This window comes from Acinonyx jubatus, chromosome A1 (assembly GCF_027475565.1).
Source record: "Acinonyx jubatus isolate Ajub_Pintada_27869175 chromosome A1, VMU_Ajub_asm_v1.0, whole genome shotgun sequence".
In the NCBI taxonomy this organism is placed as follows: Eukaryota; Metazoa; Chordata; class Mammalia; order Carnivora; family Felidae; genus Acinonyx; species Acinonyx jubatus.
The window spans coordinates 28,934,603-28,954,564 of NC_069380.1; the positions used below are offsets into that span (position 1 = coordinate 28,934,603).

General features: G+C 39.1%; 1 protein-coding gene across 2 annotated transcripts in view; it reads right to left on the reverse strand.

Moving 5' to 3' along the window:
• The window catches only part of WBP4 (WW domain binding protein 4), a 65,164-nt gene that overhangs the window by 8,300 nt on the left and 36,902 nt on the right, over positions 1-19,962 (reverse strand). Inside the window, exon 10 of one of the 2 annotated variants that reach the window (XM_053216149.1) lies at positions 2,606-7,708. The exons of the other annotated variant lie outside the window; for it this stretch is intronic. Coding sequence (XP_053072124.1) covers positions 7,660-7,708 — 49 coding nt within the window. The 3' untranslated portion in view covers positions 2,606-7,659. Of the gene's footprint in view, positions 1-2,605; positions 7,709-19,962 lie in introns of those variants that run through there. 2 annotated transcript variants of the gene reach the window in all.

Consider the following 19,962-nt stretch of genomic DNA (forward strand, 5'->3'; position numbering starts at 1 on the left):
CCAGGACTTTCAACAATATGTTGAATATAAGTGGTGAGTGGGGACATCCTTGTCATTCTCCTGATCTTAAGGGAAAAGCTCAGGTTTTCACCACTGAGTATGATGTTCACTGTGGGGTTTCTATATATGGCCTTTATTATGTTGAACTATGTTCCCTCTAAACCTACTTTGTTGAGGGTTATCATGAATAAATGTTGTACCTTGTCAAATGCTTTTTCTGCATCTGTGCAGATGATAACATGCTTTTTATCATTCCCCTTATTGATGTGATGTGTCATGCTGATTAATTTGGGAATACTAAACTACCCTTTCATCCTCAGAATAAATCCCACTAGACTGTGAATGATTTTTAAAGTGTATTGTTGGACTCAGTTTACTAATATTTTGTTGAGGACTTCTGCATTTATATTCGTCGAGACATTTGACTATCATTCTTTTTTCTGCAGTGTTTTAATCTGGTTTTGGTATCAGGGTAATCCTGGCCTCATAGTATGAATATGCAACCTTGCTTTCCTCTTCTGATTTTTGGAATAGTTTGAGAAGACTAGGTATTAATTCTTTAAATGTTTGGTAGAATTCACATGTGAAGCCATCTGGTCTTGGACTTTTGTTTATGGGAGGTATTTCGATTATTGATTCAATTTCATTCCTGGTAATTGGTCTGTCCAAATTTTCTTTCTTCCTGACAGTTTGGGAGGTTATATATATGTTTCTAGAGATTTTTGTGTTTCTTCTAGGTTGTCCAATTTGCTGGCATATAATTTTTTGTAATATTCTCTTATCCTTTGTATTTCTGTGATGTTGGTGGTTATTTCTTCTCTTTCACTGCTGATTTTGAGTCTTTTTTTTTTTTTTTTTTTTTTTTTGGTGAGTAAGTATGGTAAAAGGTTTGTTGATCTTTTCAAACAATGAGCTCCTGGTGTCATTGACCTGTTCTACTGTATTTTAAGTTACTATTTCATTTCTGCTCTAACCCTTAAAACTTCTTCTGTCTACTGGTTTGGATTTTGTTCTTTTTTTTCTAGCTCCTATGGGTATGAGGTTGTTTATCTGAGATATTTCTTGCTTCTTGAGGTAGGTCTGTATTGCTATAAACCTCCCTCTTAGAACAGCTTTTGCTGCATCTCAAAGATTTTGGATGATTGTATTTTCATTTTATTTCTGTTATTTTTTATTTCCTCTTTAATTTCTTGACTGACCAATTCATTGTTTAGTAGCATGTTATTAAATCTCCATGTATTTGTGCTCTTGCCAGGTTTTTTCTTGTGGCTTTTAGTTTCAAAGCACTGTGTTCAGAACAGATGCATGGTATGACTTCAGTCTTTTCCATGAGACACTTGTTTTGTGGCATAATATTTATTCTGGGGAATGGTGTATGTACACTTGAAAAAAATGTGTATTCAGCTGTTTTAGGATGGAATGTTCTGAATACATGTGTCAAATCCACCTGGTGCAATGTGTTATTCAGAGCCAGTGTTTCCTTGTTGATTTTCTGTTTGGATGATCTGTTGATGTACGTGGGGTGTTAAAGTGCCCTACTTTAGGGGTACCTCGGTAGCTCAGTCAGTTAAGCGTCTGACTTCAGCTCATTATCTCATTGTTTCTCATTGAATCTCTCATCACAGGGTTCAAGCCCTGTGTTGGGCTCTGTGCTGACAGCTCAGAGCCTGCTTCAGATTCTGTGTCTCCCTCTCTCTGTCCCTCCTGTTCACACTCTGTCTCTCAAAAATAAATAAACGTTAAAAAAAATTTAAAGTACACTACTGTTAATGTATTACCTTCAATTACTTTCTTTTTTTATTAACAGTTTTACGTATTGGGGTGCTGCTATTTTGGGTGCATAAATATTTACAACTATTATATGTTCTTGTTGGGACTGTCCCCTTTAGTATTATATAGTGTCCTTCTTTGTCTCCTGTTACAGTCTTTATTTTAAAGCCTATTTTGTCTGATACACGTATTGCCACGTGGGCTTTCTTTTGACATCCATTTGCATGATAAACATTTCTCTATCCCTTCACTTTGATTCTGGTGTCTTTAAGTCTGAAATGAGTCTCTTGTAGGCAGCATATAGATGGGTCTTGCTTTTTTATCCATTCTATCACTCTATGTCTTTTGACTGGAGTTAGTTCATTTGCATTCAAAGTAATTATGGATAGGTATGCGTTTATTACCATTTTGTTACTTGTTTTATGGTTGTTTTTGTACTTCTCTGTTCCTTTCTTCTCTTTTTTTCTCATGATTAGCTGGCCTAAGTGATATACTTGGATTCCTTTCTCTTTAGTCCTTGCATATCTATTACTGGTTTTTGAGTCATGGTTACCATTATATATATATATATGGATGTATATATAATGGTAATTTGTGTGTGTATGTGTATATACATGTGTGGGTGTGTATATATCTTCTGCATGTAACATTCTATATTAAGTTGATGGTCACTTAAATTTGAACCTATTCTTTACCCTTCTCTCTCCCATGTCCATATTTTAGGTATATGGTTCATAATTTATGTTTATTTTGTGAATTTATTTACATAATTTATTTTGTGAATCCCTTGACTGAATTTTAAATATACTTATTTATACTGCTTTTGTGTTTCCTACTTAGTCCTACTTATGGTTTATCCATGCAGAGTCCCCTTTAACATTTCTTGTAGGGCTATTTAGTGGTCATGAATTCCTTTATCTTGTGTTTGTCCGGCAAACTCTGTATCTCTGGGATGCCTATTTTAAATTGTACCTTGAGGGTTCCATATGTTTTTTTGCCTTTTTGCAAGATGCTATTTACAAATCAACTGAGGCAAACAAACAACTGAAGCCATCAGAACAAAAGCCATCAAAATGGCTTCTGAGGCCGTTTTCTCCCTCCCTCCATCTGCACCCATCTTGTGCTCAGGACCCACCTCTGGCAACACTTTTGTCTGTTCTTTCTGCTGAACTTGCCTTTTAATCTCTCTGCTTCGTCCTCTCCTGAACCTATTAAAACCTGCTTCTTTAAAGTTAAGTTTTCCGAGGAACTAAATAAACTTCAAGTTCCTTGTTCCCTGGACTAAGGCTGAATTGTGAGCCATAGTTAAAAAGTTCCCTAAAGTGACTGAGGACCCCAATAAGTTTGCTGAAGAATTCAACAGTTATTCAAATTTACCACTTTGGTTTCTCAGATTTATACCAATTATTCCATGTGCTTGTTGGTGAGAACCAGGCCAAACACTGGATGGAACCAGCCAGAGGAGAATATCCTGAAGGGTATTTAGAAAAACAAACATCTAACTTGTGGTAAGATGCTAGAAAACTTGTTGGAAATCACCAAGCAATTACAGTCGCTCTTCCTAAGCCTGTTGACTGAAACAAAACTCAGATTAGCACACAAAAGCTTGATGAACTTGTTCATGACTATTACAATTGAATCCACACTGTCTTTAAAGAAAATTTTGATCTTTCTTTAGATGTTAAATCCACTCAGGTAGCATTTAACTTTATGTTTATTAATGTTCTAAAGTGGGAATTTCTCCTTTAATTAAAAGGACCAGGAGAGGGGCCAACATGGTGGAGAAGTAGGGGGATCCAAAGTTCCCTTGTCTCTCAAAGCAGTGTTGAAGCCAAAGGACTTTGAACTCCAAGAGTCTGGGAGGCAAAGAGACAGGGTTGCTTCCAGGGACCCACTGGGACAACCTGACGGGCCACAGGTACATGATGGTGAACGGGGAGAGATAAAAAGAATGGAGGGGAGGGATCCCCTTCTGTGGAGAGACAAGGGGAAGAGAAAGAAAGCCTGGGGAAGCATAGGACTGTATCTTGACAACAGAAAAACCTCAGACCAGGACGGAGAAAGATCCAATCTCTGAGGGGCTTTCTCCGGACTGGGGCCAGCTGCCCAGATCATGCACCTGGGGAGGGGGGGAGCCAGCTCTGGGGTGCAGTCTGCAGTAGGAGAAAGCGATCCCCTCCCTGGAGTGCTGTGGGACAGGACAAACCCCGCCTGCTTCCATCAGCCAGAGACGATGTATTGGGCAGCATGGAGCGGTGCTTCTCCAGTACAGAGTGAGAGTTTGAATCCCAGCCAAGTGCCAGGGCATGGGAGTTGGCAGAGCAAGACAAACTTCTTTGTGTGGCCAGCGGCACAGTGAGTATGGCTAGAACAGAGTGGTTTGGGACATCTGGTCCATGGAGGAGAGACTGGGGTGTCGCTATTTTTCTCCTCACCACCACCACCAAGGTGGGGCCTCAGGGATCGGACCCTGGGGCCCACAGTGGAGGCGTGACCCACCTACACCAAATCATGCCCCTCCGTGCCTGATAATGCCTATCTACTGGAGCGGTATAGACCCAAATGGCCCCTCCTCCAGACCTGTGCTGCTGCATTGCCTGGTTTAATTCTCCGACAATTCTTATTATATAGATACATTCTTCCTTCTATTTCTCCTTCTTCTCTCTTCCCTCCTCTAGTCTGGTTACTCTGGTTGTTGAGTTGTTTAAGCAGACATATTTAATCCACTGTCTTCATACATGCTCTACACCTCCTTTATTTTCCTTTCTCTCTCTCTAGAATAAGCCATATTGTCTGTCTGTCTGGACAACTTTATCTTTTCTTTTTCCCCCACCTCCTTCTTTATTTTCCTCTCTCTCTCTCTGGATTAAGACATACAGTTTCTCTGCCTGGTCAATTTTTATTTTTTCTTTTGCCCCGCCCCTGTCATTTCTCTCTTTGTATGTACTCTTTCATCAGCACTGCCTCCATGCTGTTCTTTACTTGTAGTTGGTGTTTCTGGTTTGTTTTTTTTTGTTAGTGTCTTTACATGTTTTCTGTCTGCTTTTTGTTTGTGTTCCTTTCCAGGGCTACTTCAAGGAACAAATCAGAGCACACCTGGTGGAGGGTCCAAAACATCACTACGAGTAGGGAGGTAAAGTAACCAAAGTCACAACAACAGAGAGAAAGTCACACTCTCTAAAAAACACCTCCTGAAGGGCCAGTCCCTGGAAAGTATATGACCCCTCTTTAATATAGTAATGCTTGTAGGTGCAGGGCACATAACAAGCTTTTAAAACATATAAGGGACAGAAAACTAGCCAAAATGATGAAATAGAAGAATTCTCCTCAAAAGAAATTCCAGGAAGAAATGACAACTAAAGCATTGCTCAAAACAGATATAAACAACATACCTTAACAAGAATTTAGAAAAGAGGTGGTCACAAGGAGGACTGAAGAGGCAGAGGAGAGAATAGGTGAAATAGAAGATAAAATAATGGAAAAAGATGAAGCTGAGAAAAAGATAGATAAAAAAATTCTGGATCACAAGGGGAGAATTAGAGAAGTAAGTGATTCAATGAAACGGAACAATATCCATATCATAGGAGTTCCAGAAGAAGAGAGAGAGAAAGGGGCCAAAGGTATACTTGAACAAATCATAGCTAAGAACTTCCCCAATCTAGGGAAGGAGAAAGACATTGAAATCCAGGAGGCACACAGAACTCCCTTTAGACATAACCTGAATCGATCTTCTGCATGATATATCATAGTGAAACTGGAAAAATACAAAGATAAAGAGAGAATTCTGAAAGCAGCCATGGATAAGCGGGCCTCAACAAACAAGGGTAGACACATAAGGGTAGTAGCAGACCTATCTACTGAAACTTGGCAGGCCAGAAAGGAGTAGCAGGAAATTTTCTATGTGATGAACAGGAAAAATATGCAGCTAAGAATCCTTTATCCAGCAAGCGTGTCATTCAAAATAGAAGAAGAGATAAAAGTTTTCCCAAACAAAAACTGAAGGAATTCATCACCACTAAACCAGCCCTACAAGAGATCCTAAGGGGGACTCTGTGAGTGAAATGTTGCTAGGACCACAAAGGACCAGAGACATCACCACAAGCATGAAACCTACGAATAACACAATGACTCTAAACCCATATCTTTCAATAGTAACACTAAATGTAAATGGACTAAATGCTCTAATCAAAAGACACAGGGTATCAGAATGGATAAAAAAAACAAGACCCATCTATTTGCTCTCTACAAAAGACTCATTTTAGACTTGAGAACACCTTCATATTCAAAGTGAGGGGATGCAGAACCATTTATCATGCTTCTGAAGTCAAAGCTGGAGTAGTCATACTTACATCAGACAAACTAGATTTTAAACTAAAGGCTGTAACAAGAAATGAAGGAGGGCATTATATAATAGTTACGGGGTCTATCCATCAAGAGGAGCTAACCATTATAAATGTCTATGCACTGAATTTGGGAGAACCCAAATATATAAAACAATCACAAACATAAGCAATCTTATTGGTAAGAATGTGGTAATTGCAGAGGACTTTAATACTCCACTTACAACACATCATCAAGACATGCCATCTAGACAGAAAATCAGTAAACAAAGGCCCTGAATGATACATTGGACCAGATGGACTTGACAGATATGTTTAGAACTCTGCATCCCAAAGCAACAGAATATACTTTCTTCTGGAGTGCACATGGAACAGTCTCCAAGAAAGATCAGAAACTGGGTCACAAAACAGCCCTCAATAAATATAAAAGAATTGAGATCATACCATGCACACTTTCAGATCACAATGCTACGAAACTTGAAATCAACCACAGGAAAAAGTCTGGAAAACCTCTAAAAGCATGGAGGTTAAAGAACATCCTACTAAAGAATGAATGGGTCAACCAGGCCATTAGAGAAGAAATTAAAAAATATATGGAAACAAATGAAAATGAAAACACAACAGTTCAAACCCTTTGGGATTTGACAGTCCTAAGAGGACAGCAAAAACAGCAGAGACAGTCGTAAGAGGAAAATACATTGCAATCCAGGCCTAACTCAAGACACAAGAAAAATCCCATATACAAAATCTAACAGCACAGCTAAAGGAACTAGAAGCAGAACAGTAAAGACACCCTAAACCCAGAAGAAGAAGAGAAATAATAAAGATCAGAGCAGAAATAAACAATATAGAATAAAAAAAAAAAAAAAAAACCCAAAACAAAACCGTAGAGCAGATCAACAAAAGCAAGAGTTGGTTTTTTGAAAAAATAAACAAAATTGATAAATCTCTAGCCAGGCTTCTCAAAAAGAAAAGAGAGAGGACTCAAATAGATAAAATCATGAATGAAAATGGAATTATTACAACCAATCCCTTAGAAATACAAGCAATTATCAGGGAATATGGAAAATTATATGCCAACAAACTGGACAACCTGGAAGAAATGGATAAATTCTTAAACACCCATACACTTTCCAAACTCAAATGGGAAGAAATAGAAAATTTGAACAGACCCATAACTAGTGAAGAAATTGAATCAGTTATCAAAAATCTCCCAACAAATAAGAGTCCAGGACCAGACGGCTTCCCTGGGGAACTCTACCAGACATTTAAAGCAGAGATAATACCTATCCTTCTCAAGCTGTTCCAAAAAATAGAAAGGGAAGGAAAACTTCCAGACTCATTTTATGAAGCCAGCATTACCCTGATTCCCAAACCAGACAGAGATCCCACAAAAAAGGAGAACTACAGGCCAATATCCCTGATGAACATGGATGCAGAAATTCTCAAGATAATAGAAAATCGAATTCAACAGCATATAAAAAAAATTATTTACCATGATCAAGTGGGACTCATTCCTGGGCTGCAGGGCGGGTTCAATATTTGCAAATCAATCAATGTGATACATCACATTAATAAAAGAAAAGAACCATACGATCCTGTTAATAGATGCAGAAAAAGCATTTGACAAAATACAGCATCTTTTCTTAATGAAAACCCTCGAGAAAGCTGAGGAACATACTTAAACATCATAAAAGCCATTTATGAAAAGCCCACAGCTAATATCCTCAATGGGGAAAAACTGAGAGCTTTCCCCCCCAAGATCAGGAACACGACAGGGATGTGTACTCTCACCACTGTTGTTTAACATAGTGTTGGAAGTCCTACCAACAGCAATCAGACAACAAAATGAAATCACAGGCATCCAAATTGGCAAAGAAGTCAAACTTTCACTTTTTGCAGACGACATGAGACTCTACATGGAGAACCCAAAAGACTCCACCAAAAGTCTGCTGGAACTAATACATGAATTCAGCAATGTCACAAGGTACAAAATTAATATACAGAAATCGGTTGCTTTTTTATACACCAATAATGAAGCAACAGAAAGAGAAATAAAGAAATTGATCCCATTCACAATTACACCAAGAATCATAAAATACCTAGGAATAAACCTAACCAAAGATGTAAAAGATCTCCTGAAAACTATAGAAAGCTTATGAAGGAAACTGAAGAAGATACAAAGAAATGGAAAAACATTCCATGCTCATGGATTGGAAAAATAAATACTCTTAAAATGTCAATACCACCCAAAGTAATCTATACATTCAATGCAATCCCAATCAAAATTGCTCCAGCATTCTTCTCAAAGCTAGAACAAGCAATCCTAAAATCTGTATGGAACCACAAAAGACCCTGAATAGCCAAAGTAATACTGAAGAAGAAAACCAAAGCAGGAGGCATCACAATCCCAGACTTTAGTCTCTACTACAAAGCTGTAAGCATCAAGACAGTATGGTTCTGGTTGGCACAAAAACAGACACATAGACCAATGGAATAGAATAAAGACCCCAGAACTGGACCCACAAATGTATGGCCAACTAATCTTTGACAAATCAGGAAAGAGTATCCAATGGAAAAAAGACAGTCTCTTTAACAAATGGTCCTGGGAGAACTGGACAGCAACACGCATAAGAATGAAACTAGACCACTTTCTTACACCATACACAAAAATAAACTCAAAATGGATGAAAGACATAAATGTGAGACAGGAAACCATCAAAATCCTAGAGGAGAAAGCAGGCAACAACCTCTTTGACCTCAGCTGCAGCAATTTCTTACTCGACATTATCTCCAAAGACAAGGGAATTAAAAGCAAAAATGAACTGCTGGGACCCCATCAAGATAAAAATCTTCTACACTGCAAAGGAAACAATCAACAAAACTAAAAGGCAACCGATGGAATGGGAAAAGATATTTGCAAATGACATATTGGATAAACGGCTAGTACCCAGAATCTATAAATAACTCACCAAACTCCACACCTGAAAACAAATAATCCAGCTAAGAAATGGGCAGAAGACATGAATACACACTTTTTTAAAGAAGACATCCAGATGGCCAATTGACACATGAAAAGATGCTCAACGTCACTCTTCAACAGGGAAATACAAATCAAAGCCACACTGAGATACCACCTCACCCTAGTCAGAGTGGCTAAAATGAACAAATCAGGAAACTATAGATGCTGGCGAGGATGTGGAGAAATGGGAACCCTCTTGCACTGTTGGTGGGAATGCAAATTGGTGCAGCCGCTCTGGGAAACAGTGTGGAGGTTCCTCAAAAAATTAAAAATAGAACTACCCTATGACCCAGCAATAGCACTATTAGGAATTTACCCAAGGGATACAGGAGTGCTGATGCATAGGCACACATGTAACCCAATGTTTATAGCAGCACTTTCAACAATAGCCAAATTGTGGAAAGAACCTAAATGTCCATCAACTGATAAATGGATAAAAGAAGATGTGGTTTATATATACAATGGAATACTACTTGGCAATGAAAAAGAATGAAATCCTGCCATCTGCAGCATCATGGATGAAACAGGAAGGTATTATGCTGAGTGAAATAAGTCAGTCAGAGAAGGACACACATGTTTTCACTCAAGTGGATCTTGAGAAACTTAACAGAAGTCCATGGGCGAAGGGAAGGGGGAAAAATAGTTACAGACAGAGAGGGAGGGAGCCAGACCACAAGAGACTCTTAAATACTGAGAACAAACAGAGGTGGATGGGGTGGTGGGGGAGAGGGGAAAATGGGTGATGAGCATTGAGGAGGGCAACTTGTTGGGATGAGCACTGGGTATTGTATGTAAGACAATTTGACAATAAATTATATTAAAAAAAAAAAAAAGGACTAGGTTGAAATGGTAAATTGCCTACCCCAGATTTAGTTAACACGGCAAACCTGCTCACTTGCATCCTAGGTGAGTCACCTACAAGAAAGACTGCTAAAATGATCAATTTTCAACTCTGGCAAATGAAGGCCCCTAAACACACACACACACGCACGCACGCACGCACGCACCAAACAAACAAACTTAGTGTCTGCTATTATACTGCAAAGAGCCAGGGCAGTTTAAAAAAAAAAAAAAAAAAAAAAAGGTTGTTATAAACTTAAGCTCTCTGGGCACCTTCAGCCCTCTAGTCAGTCTTTCTAATGAATTCCTAATTCCCAATGATGGGGCTCTGAGGAACTACAGGGACTCTTCCCTCTTAATCAGCTTTGGGAAACCTCTCTCCAGATTGGGAAAAAATCTCTCTCTTCATATCGACAGCAGAGCTATACTCTCTGTCATCCACCCCACTGCTACAAGGCAGCCCCTGCCTCGGAGTAGTAAAACAGTTCAAATAGAGGGGGTCTCTAATAAACGTCATCAGGTTCCTATCTCTGAATCTATTCCCTTTTGTCTAGGTTTTTTCCCCCTTAGTTATTACACCCCTATTCATTTATTGGGCCTAGATTTCTTAGATGAGTATATTATGTCAGAACTTCTTTATCCCAAGAGAGAGAAATAATTTTAGAATTTGACAGTATTAATCAAAATAGCCAAACAGAGGATCTACATGACCTTTGACATCTTTTATTCCTATTGAATCAGCTACCAACCTCTTTATGGGCAAAATCCCCAAGTGATATTGGCAGAATCTACAGTGAACCTCCCATCAAGATTCACATAGTGTTCTCAAAACCTCATCTTATAATTAATCAATACCAGATAAGTAAAGAAGCCCTTTCAGGATTCAAACTTGTAATACTAGATTACGAGGCCCAGGGCCTCACTATCCCTCTTCCCTATTCCCTGTAGTAAGTACTTTACCAAAGGCTAAGGATGGAGGTTCTTCCAAAATCTCTGAACAATAAATAACACTGCTATCCCTTGGCACCCTGTTGTTGGTAACCCCCATATGCTACTAGCAGCCATTTTTGCTGAAAGAAAACTTTTCATTGTAATCGACTTAAAAAGTACATTTTTAGTATTAAAGTTGATGGGGATAGCCTGTATCTGTTTGCTTTCATCTGGAAAGAATGGAAATACACCTGGACAGTAATTCTCCAGGGTACTTCTTTTTCACAACCTTAAAAGCTGATTTGGATATCAAGTTTTCTGCAGGTCTGTTTTATAAAATGTAGATGATATGCCTCTCTGGCCTTAAAGGGACATAAAATCTCCAAAGAAAAATTGCAGTTTGCTCAAACTCAGGTTAGACACTTAGGGCAACTGATCTCAAAATAAGGACTACATTTGGATCCAGGTAGACTTCGAGGCATCCTGAATTTCCCCCAATCTAAAACTAAGCAGTAATTACAAGGCTTTCTTGCACTGGCTGGCTACTGTCAAAACTGAATTCCTAACTTCTCTATAATGGCTCAACCTTTACACGCTTTATTAAAAAGTGACAAACATAACCCTGTTATTTGGAAAGATGACATGGCCTTTGAGAACTTAAAGCCTAATAAAGCCCCTTGCTCTCGGACATCCTAATTATCAACTTCCCCTTTTTCCTTCATATATGAGAGGGAAGGGAAGGCCCTTGGAGTACTCATCCCAAAACATGAGGACCATCATGGACCCACATGCTATTAAAGCCAACTAGACCCTGTGGCACAGAGATATCCCCCCCTTGCCTCAGAGCCATTTCTGCCACTGCTTTTTTAGTTAAGGCCACTCATGAAATAGGGGATTCTCTTCATGTGTCCTCGTGCCCGTGCAGCAGAAGCCCTCCTGAATTCTCTTCACACACTTGCTCACCTCATATGAAATCCTTCTAACTGCTCCTGATATAACTCTTTCTCATTGCAATAACCTTAACCCTCTTATTCTTCCCTCCTTCATGGATGAAATCCCTCATGACTACTTAATGCTGACAGCTCACCTTTTGATTCCCTGTGACCATTTACAGGAAATTCCTTAAACCAATGCAGATTTTTCATGGTTTACTGATGGTTCTTATTTAAAGGATAAAAATGGTAAATATTGTGCTTGGTATATTACTGCATACTCCTTTTGAAGTCATTGAGGTGGCACCTTTAACCTTTGACTACTTCAACCCAAGAAGCTGAGGTACACATCCTTACTTGAGCTTGTACCTTAATCAATGGTAAAACTATAAATGTTTAAGCTGACAGTTGGTATACCTTTGGGAGAGCTAATGACTTTGGAATATTATAGAAACAAGGTGTCCTTACCTCTAATGAAACTAAAAATGACTTATGTCCAAAATTTATCAGATGTTGTACTTTTGTCAATAGCTCTAGTTATTATTAAGGTTCTAGGCATTCTAGACTTAACTCTCTTATAGGCCAAAGGAAACCACCTCGTTGATACCTCTGTCAAAAATGCTGCACTCAAGGAGACCAATAGCCAAACCTCTATCAAGTCCACAGGGATATTATCCCAAATGATAATCTGGAAAAACTGACAAGTGATATCTAACAATTGGCCCCAGGCAAGCAGGAACACTATCTGAAATGTAATAATCATTGGCTTGATAAAAAGACAACTTTGGTTTGGACTAAATAACAATCTAGTCTTACCAGTAGTTCTAAGATTCCTAATACTTAGCTCTGTATATGCTTTAAACCTGTGGTTTACTGATAAAATAATAGCATTCCTCAACCAATACTGGTGAGGAAAGTTAATAAGGCAGCAAAAAGTGCCTAAATCACTTGTCCCACTTTTCCAAAGTATATTCCAGGGAAACCTGTTTGTAAAAATGGATCTCATACAACTTGTCCCTCTCATGGGTAAATGTTTTAGTCATGGTTTGCATGTTTTCTCACTGAATCAAAGCTTTCCCTTGTAGACAAGCCGATAATGCTTCTGTGGCTAAAATTCTGAGATTATCTCTACCTGGGAACCCCTCTCAAATTTCACAGTGAGTGGGGAATCCTTTTTACTGGCCAGGTGCTTTGACAAATCTATGCTGTTGGACAATTTTAGAACACTTTCATTGTGCATACCATCCTTAATCCTCAGAGTTACTCACATGCAGTAACAGCACTATTAAGACTCAACTGGTACAATTTGTAGAGACCCTCCAAAAACTCTGACCAAAACCTCTCACTCCCTGGGACAGTCACAGGATTTCCAATACACTTGGCTCTTGCCTCCTCTGACGCACAGTTAATGAAAGAACATAGGGGCGCCTGGGTGGCTCAGTCATTTAAGCGTCCAACTCTTGATTTTGGCTCAGGTCATGATCTCACAGTTGTGAGCTCTGAGCTGAGCACAGAGCTTGCTTGCGATCCCTCTCTCCCTCTCTCTCTGCCCTTCCCCTGCTCACACGTGCTCTCTCAAAATAAATAGACATTAAAAAAGAAAGAAAATATATTTCAACACTGTAAAGACCTAATTGCTTCTATCAAAAATAACCATGTTTTGGTACATGTTTTTCACAGTGCACTTTGGAGGAGACAAAGACCTTAAGTATCACATCTTGCAAACTGAGGATTTTGTCTGCTGGAAAATGCACCTCCACATACTCTTCTACCTTGCTAGAAAGGCTCTTATCGGGAACTACAAACCAATCCTTATGCCTCCAAACTCCAGGGAATAGACTTTTGGTTCATGTAAAGAAAGCACCTGGGGCGCCTAGGTGGCTCAGTCAGTTAAGTGTCTGACTTTGGCTCAGGTCATGATCTCACGGGTCATGAATTTGAGTCCCACATCAGGCTCTGTGCTGACACCTGGGAGCCTGGAGCCTGCTTCTGATTCTGTGTCTCCCTTTCTCTCTGCCCCTCCCCTGGTTGTGTTCTGTTTCTCTTTCTCAAACATAAACAAACATTAAAAAGGAAGGAAGAGAGGGAGGGAGGGAGGGAGGGAGGAAGGAAGGAAGGAAGGAAGGAAGGAACGAACGAACCAAACCCTGACTGGATCTGTACATCACCTGGTGACCTGAAAGTACAGATTTGCTGAAACTGAAGCAGATGACATCTGATGACATAGTTTTCCCTATGTCTGGACCAGGCTGAATACCTTTTTCTCACTTTCTTCTCTCTCATGGAAAGACAAGGTACTCATCTGCATTTCTCAAGCCCTTGCAAAAAACCCCCTTCTTTTGATTATGGCTTTTAGGAAAAAGCCTTATCATGATCCTAGGACAAATTAATTTTTTACTTGCTTTTTTAAAGGGTCAGAAGTTTCAGAATTCACAGAAGTTTTATTTCATCTAAACCATTAACTGACGTTAGATTCTTATCCAAAATAATGGGTCTCTAATTTTGCAAACTTACTGACTGTATTATTAATAACACATTTGGTTCTAGATACTTCTTCTGAGATAACACTTTAAAAAAGTCGAAATTTCAAGTTTTGCTATTTTGCAAAAAGCTCACCAGCTTTTGCTTCATGATTATACCTGCACTGTATCTTCCAAAATGCATTTGGTTAATTCTTTCAGTGTGCAGTATCTACTATTGTGTTTTCATGGTTGCTTTAAGTGGGGACTTCTGGAAAGGAGGCATACACAAGCCCAGGTTTGCCTTCACAGGGAGAACCATTCTCCCCTAAGTTGGAATAAGTGCCAAAAAATATTTCACCTGGCTACTTTCAGACCAAGAGTCCTGGTTTGGAATCTGGTTTGGAACCATTATATGATTTAGAATTGTTACTTCTGTTTTGTGTAAATTATTTTAAGTTTTATATATTTTTTGCCTATTGAACTAAAAAAAAAGTGTACCCAATAAAGTGATGTTGGCCCAACACTTTAAGATGATCTCCAACACTTAGAACCTGAAGAAGACTGGGACTTTAAGGGGGAGTACCTCAGAGTTTCTTCCTCTTAACTTTCCTAGTTAATCAAATGTGACTTTAAGTAGTTTCCAACTGTTATACACTTTCTTTCTGATATTACACATGACAACCTGGAAAGGTTCTTCCAGACTCTGAGGGATAAACACACTGAATATGGAAAACCTGACTTGATCAGTGATACTTTTTTTTTTTAAAGTAGGCTTCATACCCAGTGTGGAGCCCAACATGGGGCTTGAACTCATGACTCTGAGATCAAGACCTGAGCTGAGATCAAGAATCTGGATGCTTAACTGAATGAGACAACCAAGCACCCTTATCAGTGATACTTTCAAAGAAACTTGATCAAAAGGGAGAAATGTGGAGGGCTGGCTGGGAAGATGGAGGGGTAGGAAGACCTTTAGCTTGCCTTGTCCCATGGATACAACCAGATAATAACGTCAGTTTTAATAACCCAGACGATCCAAAAATGGGCAGAACAAATTCCACAACTAAAGGCAGAGAGGAGGCCACACTGAAGAAAGCAGGAAAGGCAAAGATGTGGTCTGAGAGTAGAATGGACTGTGGCCATCTGTGGTGGGGAGAAAGTCAGTAGGTGTGGAGAAGGGCAAAAACTAGACATTTATGCCAGGAGGCCATAAATGCGGAGAATGAATCCTCATAAAGTTTGTCTTTTAAAGTGAGAGGGATTGAATTTTGTGAGTTCCAACAACCAGTGAGGCTTAAAGCCTAGAATTTTAAAGATAAGAGGGCTCAGTTCTGGGAGAACCCCAAGGGCATTAGGAAGCTTAGTTTGTGCCCTTAAAGAGACAGCACAGCAAACAACATAGGCAGAAACAGCGTAGAACCAGTAGTTTGAAAAACACCGGGAACAGACAAGAGAGAAAGTGATTTGCTCATTTCACAGCATGGCCCTGAGACTCGGGGCTTGAGAGGAAACTCCTGGAGCAAAGAAGCTGGCAGGCACCATTTCCCTCCCCTGTCCGCCAGCATAAACAATGGCCACCTGTGGGAACCAGTGACGCTGGCAGTCATTACCCACTTTACTTATACCAAGCCCCGCTGCACCCACCTCTGCACTTTAGTGGATCTGCCCTTCCCAGTCACATTTGCCTCAATCCCAGAGCTACAGCCCCTTTCCCTGAGAAGTCTGGTGCAAATCGTGCCAACTCCACATCTCCAGACCCACAGGTTTTGCGAAACCTCAGTTCCTGTGGGGGGCAGGTCTCATTTTGCAAGCAGACCACTGTATGCTTTAAAAGGCTGGGAACCAAATGCTGCCCACAACAGGCAAAGACAGACTCGGCAAACAACTGGACTGAGGGCAAAAGAGGTCAAGACTCAACACAGAGAACACACATAAAGGAAACACTCTCTGAAGTGCTAGGCCCTGGGGAACAGGAGACACTGCACTACAGGGCACCACAGGACCTCTTCTTCCTAAGACTGTTATTGTTAAGAAGAAGAGAAGTAGCTGACCTTCCCAACACACGGAAACAACACAGAAAGACAGAATGAGGAAGCAGAGAAACATCTCTCACATTAAAGAACAGAACCAAACCACAGCAAGAGAGCTAAGTCAAATGGACAGAAGTAATATGCCTGAAAGAGAATTTAAAATAATGATCACAGGGGACATCACAGGGGTCTCAGTCAGCTAAGTGTCTGACTCTTGATTTCGGCTCAAGTCATGATCTCATAGTTTGTGAGTTTGAGCCCCACATATGGCTCTGCACTGACAGCATGGAGCCTGCTTCGGATTCTCTCTCTGCCCCTCCTGAGCTCATGTGTGCACCCCCTCTCTTTCAAATAAATAAATAAACGTTAAAAAAAATAATGATTGGGTTGGCCTGGGTGGTTCAGTCGGTTAAGCATCTGACTCTTGCCTTCAGCTCAGGTCATGATCTCATGGTTTCATGACTTCGAGCCCCATGTTGGTCTCTGCGCTGACAGTGTGGAGCCTGCTTGGAATTCTCTCTCTCTAACCCTTCGCCACTCATGCAGTCTCTGTCTCTCTCAAAATACACTTAAAAAAAATCATCAGATGGGGCGCATGGGTGGCTCAGTCGGTTAAGCGTCCGACTTTGGCTCAGGTCATGATCTTGCGGTTCATGGGTTCGAGGCCCGCATCAGGCTCTGTGCTGACAGCTCAGAGCCTGAAGCCTACTTCGGATTCTGTGTCTCCCTCTCTCTCTGCCCCTCCCCTGCTTATACTGTCTCTTTCAAAAATGAATCAATGTTAAAAAAAAATCATAAAGATACTCAATGGACTTGAGAAGAGTGGAGAACATCAATGAGACCCTCAACACAGAGATAAAGAACCAGAGGTCAAGGGTACAAATGTAATTAAAAATACACCTGAAGGAATAAATAGCAGGCTAGATGAAGCAGAGTAACAAATTAATGACCTGGAAAATAGAGTGATGGAAAGTAACTAAACTGAGCAAAGGAGAGGAGAGAGAATTATGCAAATTAAGAACAGTCTTAGCAGACTCAGTGACTCCATCAAATGTAATAACATTGATATTATAGGGATCTCAGAAGAAGACAGAGAAAAGGGGGTAGAAAATTTATTTGAAGAATAATGGCTGAAAAGTTGCCTCATCTGGGGAAGGAAACAGATATCCAGATCCAAGAGGCACAGAGATCTCCCCAAAAATTGAATCCAATGAGGTTCACAGCAAGATACATAATAATTGAAATGGCAAAGAGTAGCAATAAAGAAAAAAAAATTAAAAGCAGCAAGAGAAAAGAAAACAGTTACATAAAAGAGAAAACCCATAAGGCGATCAGTGGATTTTTAGCAGACACTTTCCAGGTCAGAAGGGAGTGATATGAAATATTCAGTGCTGCAAGGGCAATACCTGCAGCCAAGAATATTCTAATCAGTAAGGCTATCATTTGGAATAGAGGCAGGGACACAGCTTTTCTTTTCTTTTTTTTTAAGTTTATTTATTTATTTTGAGAGAAAGAGTGTGAGTAAAGGGGGGGGGGGAAGAGCAGAGAGAGACAGAGAGAGAAAGATAATCCTAATCAGGCTCTGTATCAGTGGCGTAGAGCCCAACACGGGGCTTGAACTCACAAACCGTGAGATGACCTGAGCCAAAACCAAGAATCAGACACTTTGAGCCACTCAGGCGCCCCCAGAGTTTTTCAGACAAACAAAAACTAACAAAGTTCATGGCCACTAAACCAACCCCTTAAGAAGTATTAAAGGAGCCTCTCTGGGAATTAAAGACCATAAATCATAGTATGAAAAGTAAAAAACACAAAAGCAGTAAAATATTTCTGTAAAAAAAAAAAAAAATCAAAGGAATCATAAAATAAAAAGATGTAAAATATAACATCATATACTTAAATGGGGTAGAGGAGTAAAGAAAGGGTTCAAATTTAAGTGACCATCAAGTTAATACAGAATATATGCAGAAGATACAAACCTAATGATAACCACAACTCAAAAACCAGTAATAGATATGCAAAGAATAAAGAGAAAGAAATCCAAATGCATTTCTAAGAAACCAAACAAACCATGACAGGACAAGAAAGGATCAGAGAATAATCTATAGAAATAACCAGAAAACAAGTAAAAAATGGCAATAAATACATACTGATGTATTTGAACATAACGGACTAAATGCCTCAATTAAAAGACACTGGTGATAGAGTGGATAAAAAACCAAGACCCATTTATATGCTGCCTATAAGAGACTCACTTTAGACCTAAAGACACCTCAAGAATGAAAGTGAGGGGATGGAGAAACATCTATCATGTAAATGGATGTCAAAAGAAAGCCGAGGTAGCAATACTTATATCAGGCATAACAGACTTTAAAACAAAGACTGTAACAAGAGACAAAGAACACTATATAATAATAAAGGGGAAAATCCAATAACAGCTGTAAATATTTATGCACCCAAAATAGAAGCACCAAAATGCATAAAATAGTTAATAGCAAACAAAAAGGAAATAATTGAAGGTAATACATTAATAGATCGATGTCATACCAGGTTATCTTTCCTGAACACAATGGTATGAAACGAGAAATCAACCACAAGAAAAAATCTGGAAATAGGGCAAATATATGGAGGTCAAATATCATGCTACTAAACAATGAATGGGTCAAACAAGAAACCAAAGAGGAAATAATAAATTACATGGACATAAATGAAAATGAGAACATAATCACCCCAAATCTTTGGGATGAAATGAGCTGTCCTATGAGGGAAGATTACAGCAAAACAGGCCTATGTGAAGAAGCAAGAGAAGTCTCAAACAACTTAATCTTATGCCTATACCTAAAGAACTAGAAAAAGAACAAACAAAACCCCCAAACAGCAAAGAAAGTAAATAACAAAGCTCAGAACAGACATAAATGATACGGAAACTAAAAAAATAACAGGTGAATGAAACCAGGAACTGGTTCTTTGAAAGGGATCAAGGAAATTGATAAATCTCTAGCCAGACTCATCAGAAAAGAGAGGACCTAAATAAACAAAATCAATAATAGGAGAAATAACCAACACCACAGAAATACAAACAATTGTAACAATACTATGAAAACCTACATACCAACAAATCAACTTAGAAGAAATGGATAATTCACAGAAACATATAAGCTATTAAAATTAAATGAAGAAAAATAAAAAAAAACTGAGCAGACCAGTTACAAGGTATGAAATTGAATCAGTAATCAGAAAACTTCCAAAAAACAAAAAGTCTAGAACCAGATGGCTTCACGGGTGAATTCTACCAACTGTATAAAAAAGAGTTAATACCTATTCTTTTCAAACTACTTCAAAAAATACAAGAAGGAAAACTTTCAAATTCATTCACTGTTAATACCAGAACCAATAAAGACACCACAAAAAAAGAGAACTACAGACCAGTATCTCTCATGAACATACATGCAAAAATTTTCTGCAAAGTATTAGCAAACTGAATCCAACAACATATTAATAATCATACACCACAATCAAGTGGGATTTATTCTCGGAATGAAAAAGTGGTTTAATATTTGTAAAACAATCAACGTGATATGTCACTTCAAAAGATAAAGGATAAAAAACATATGACTAAGTACAACATCCATGTATGTA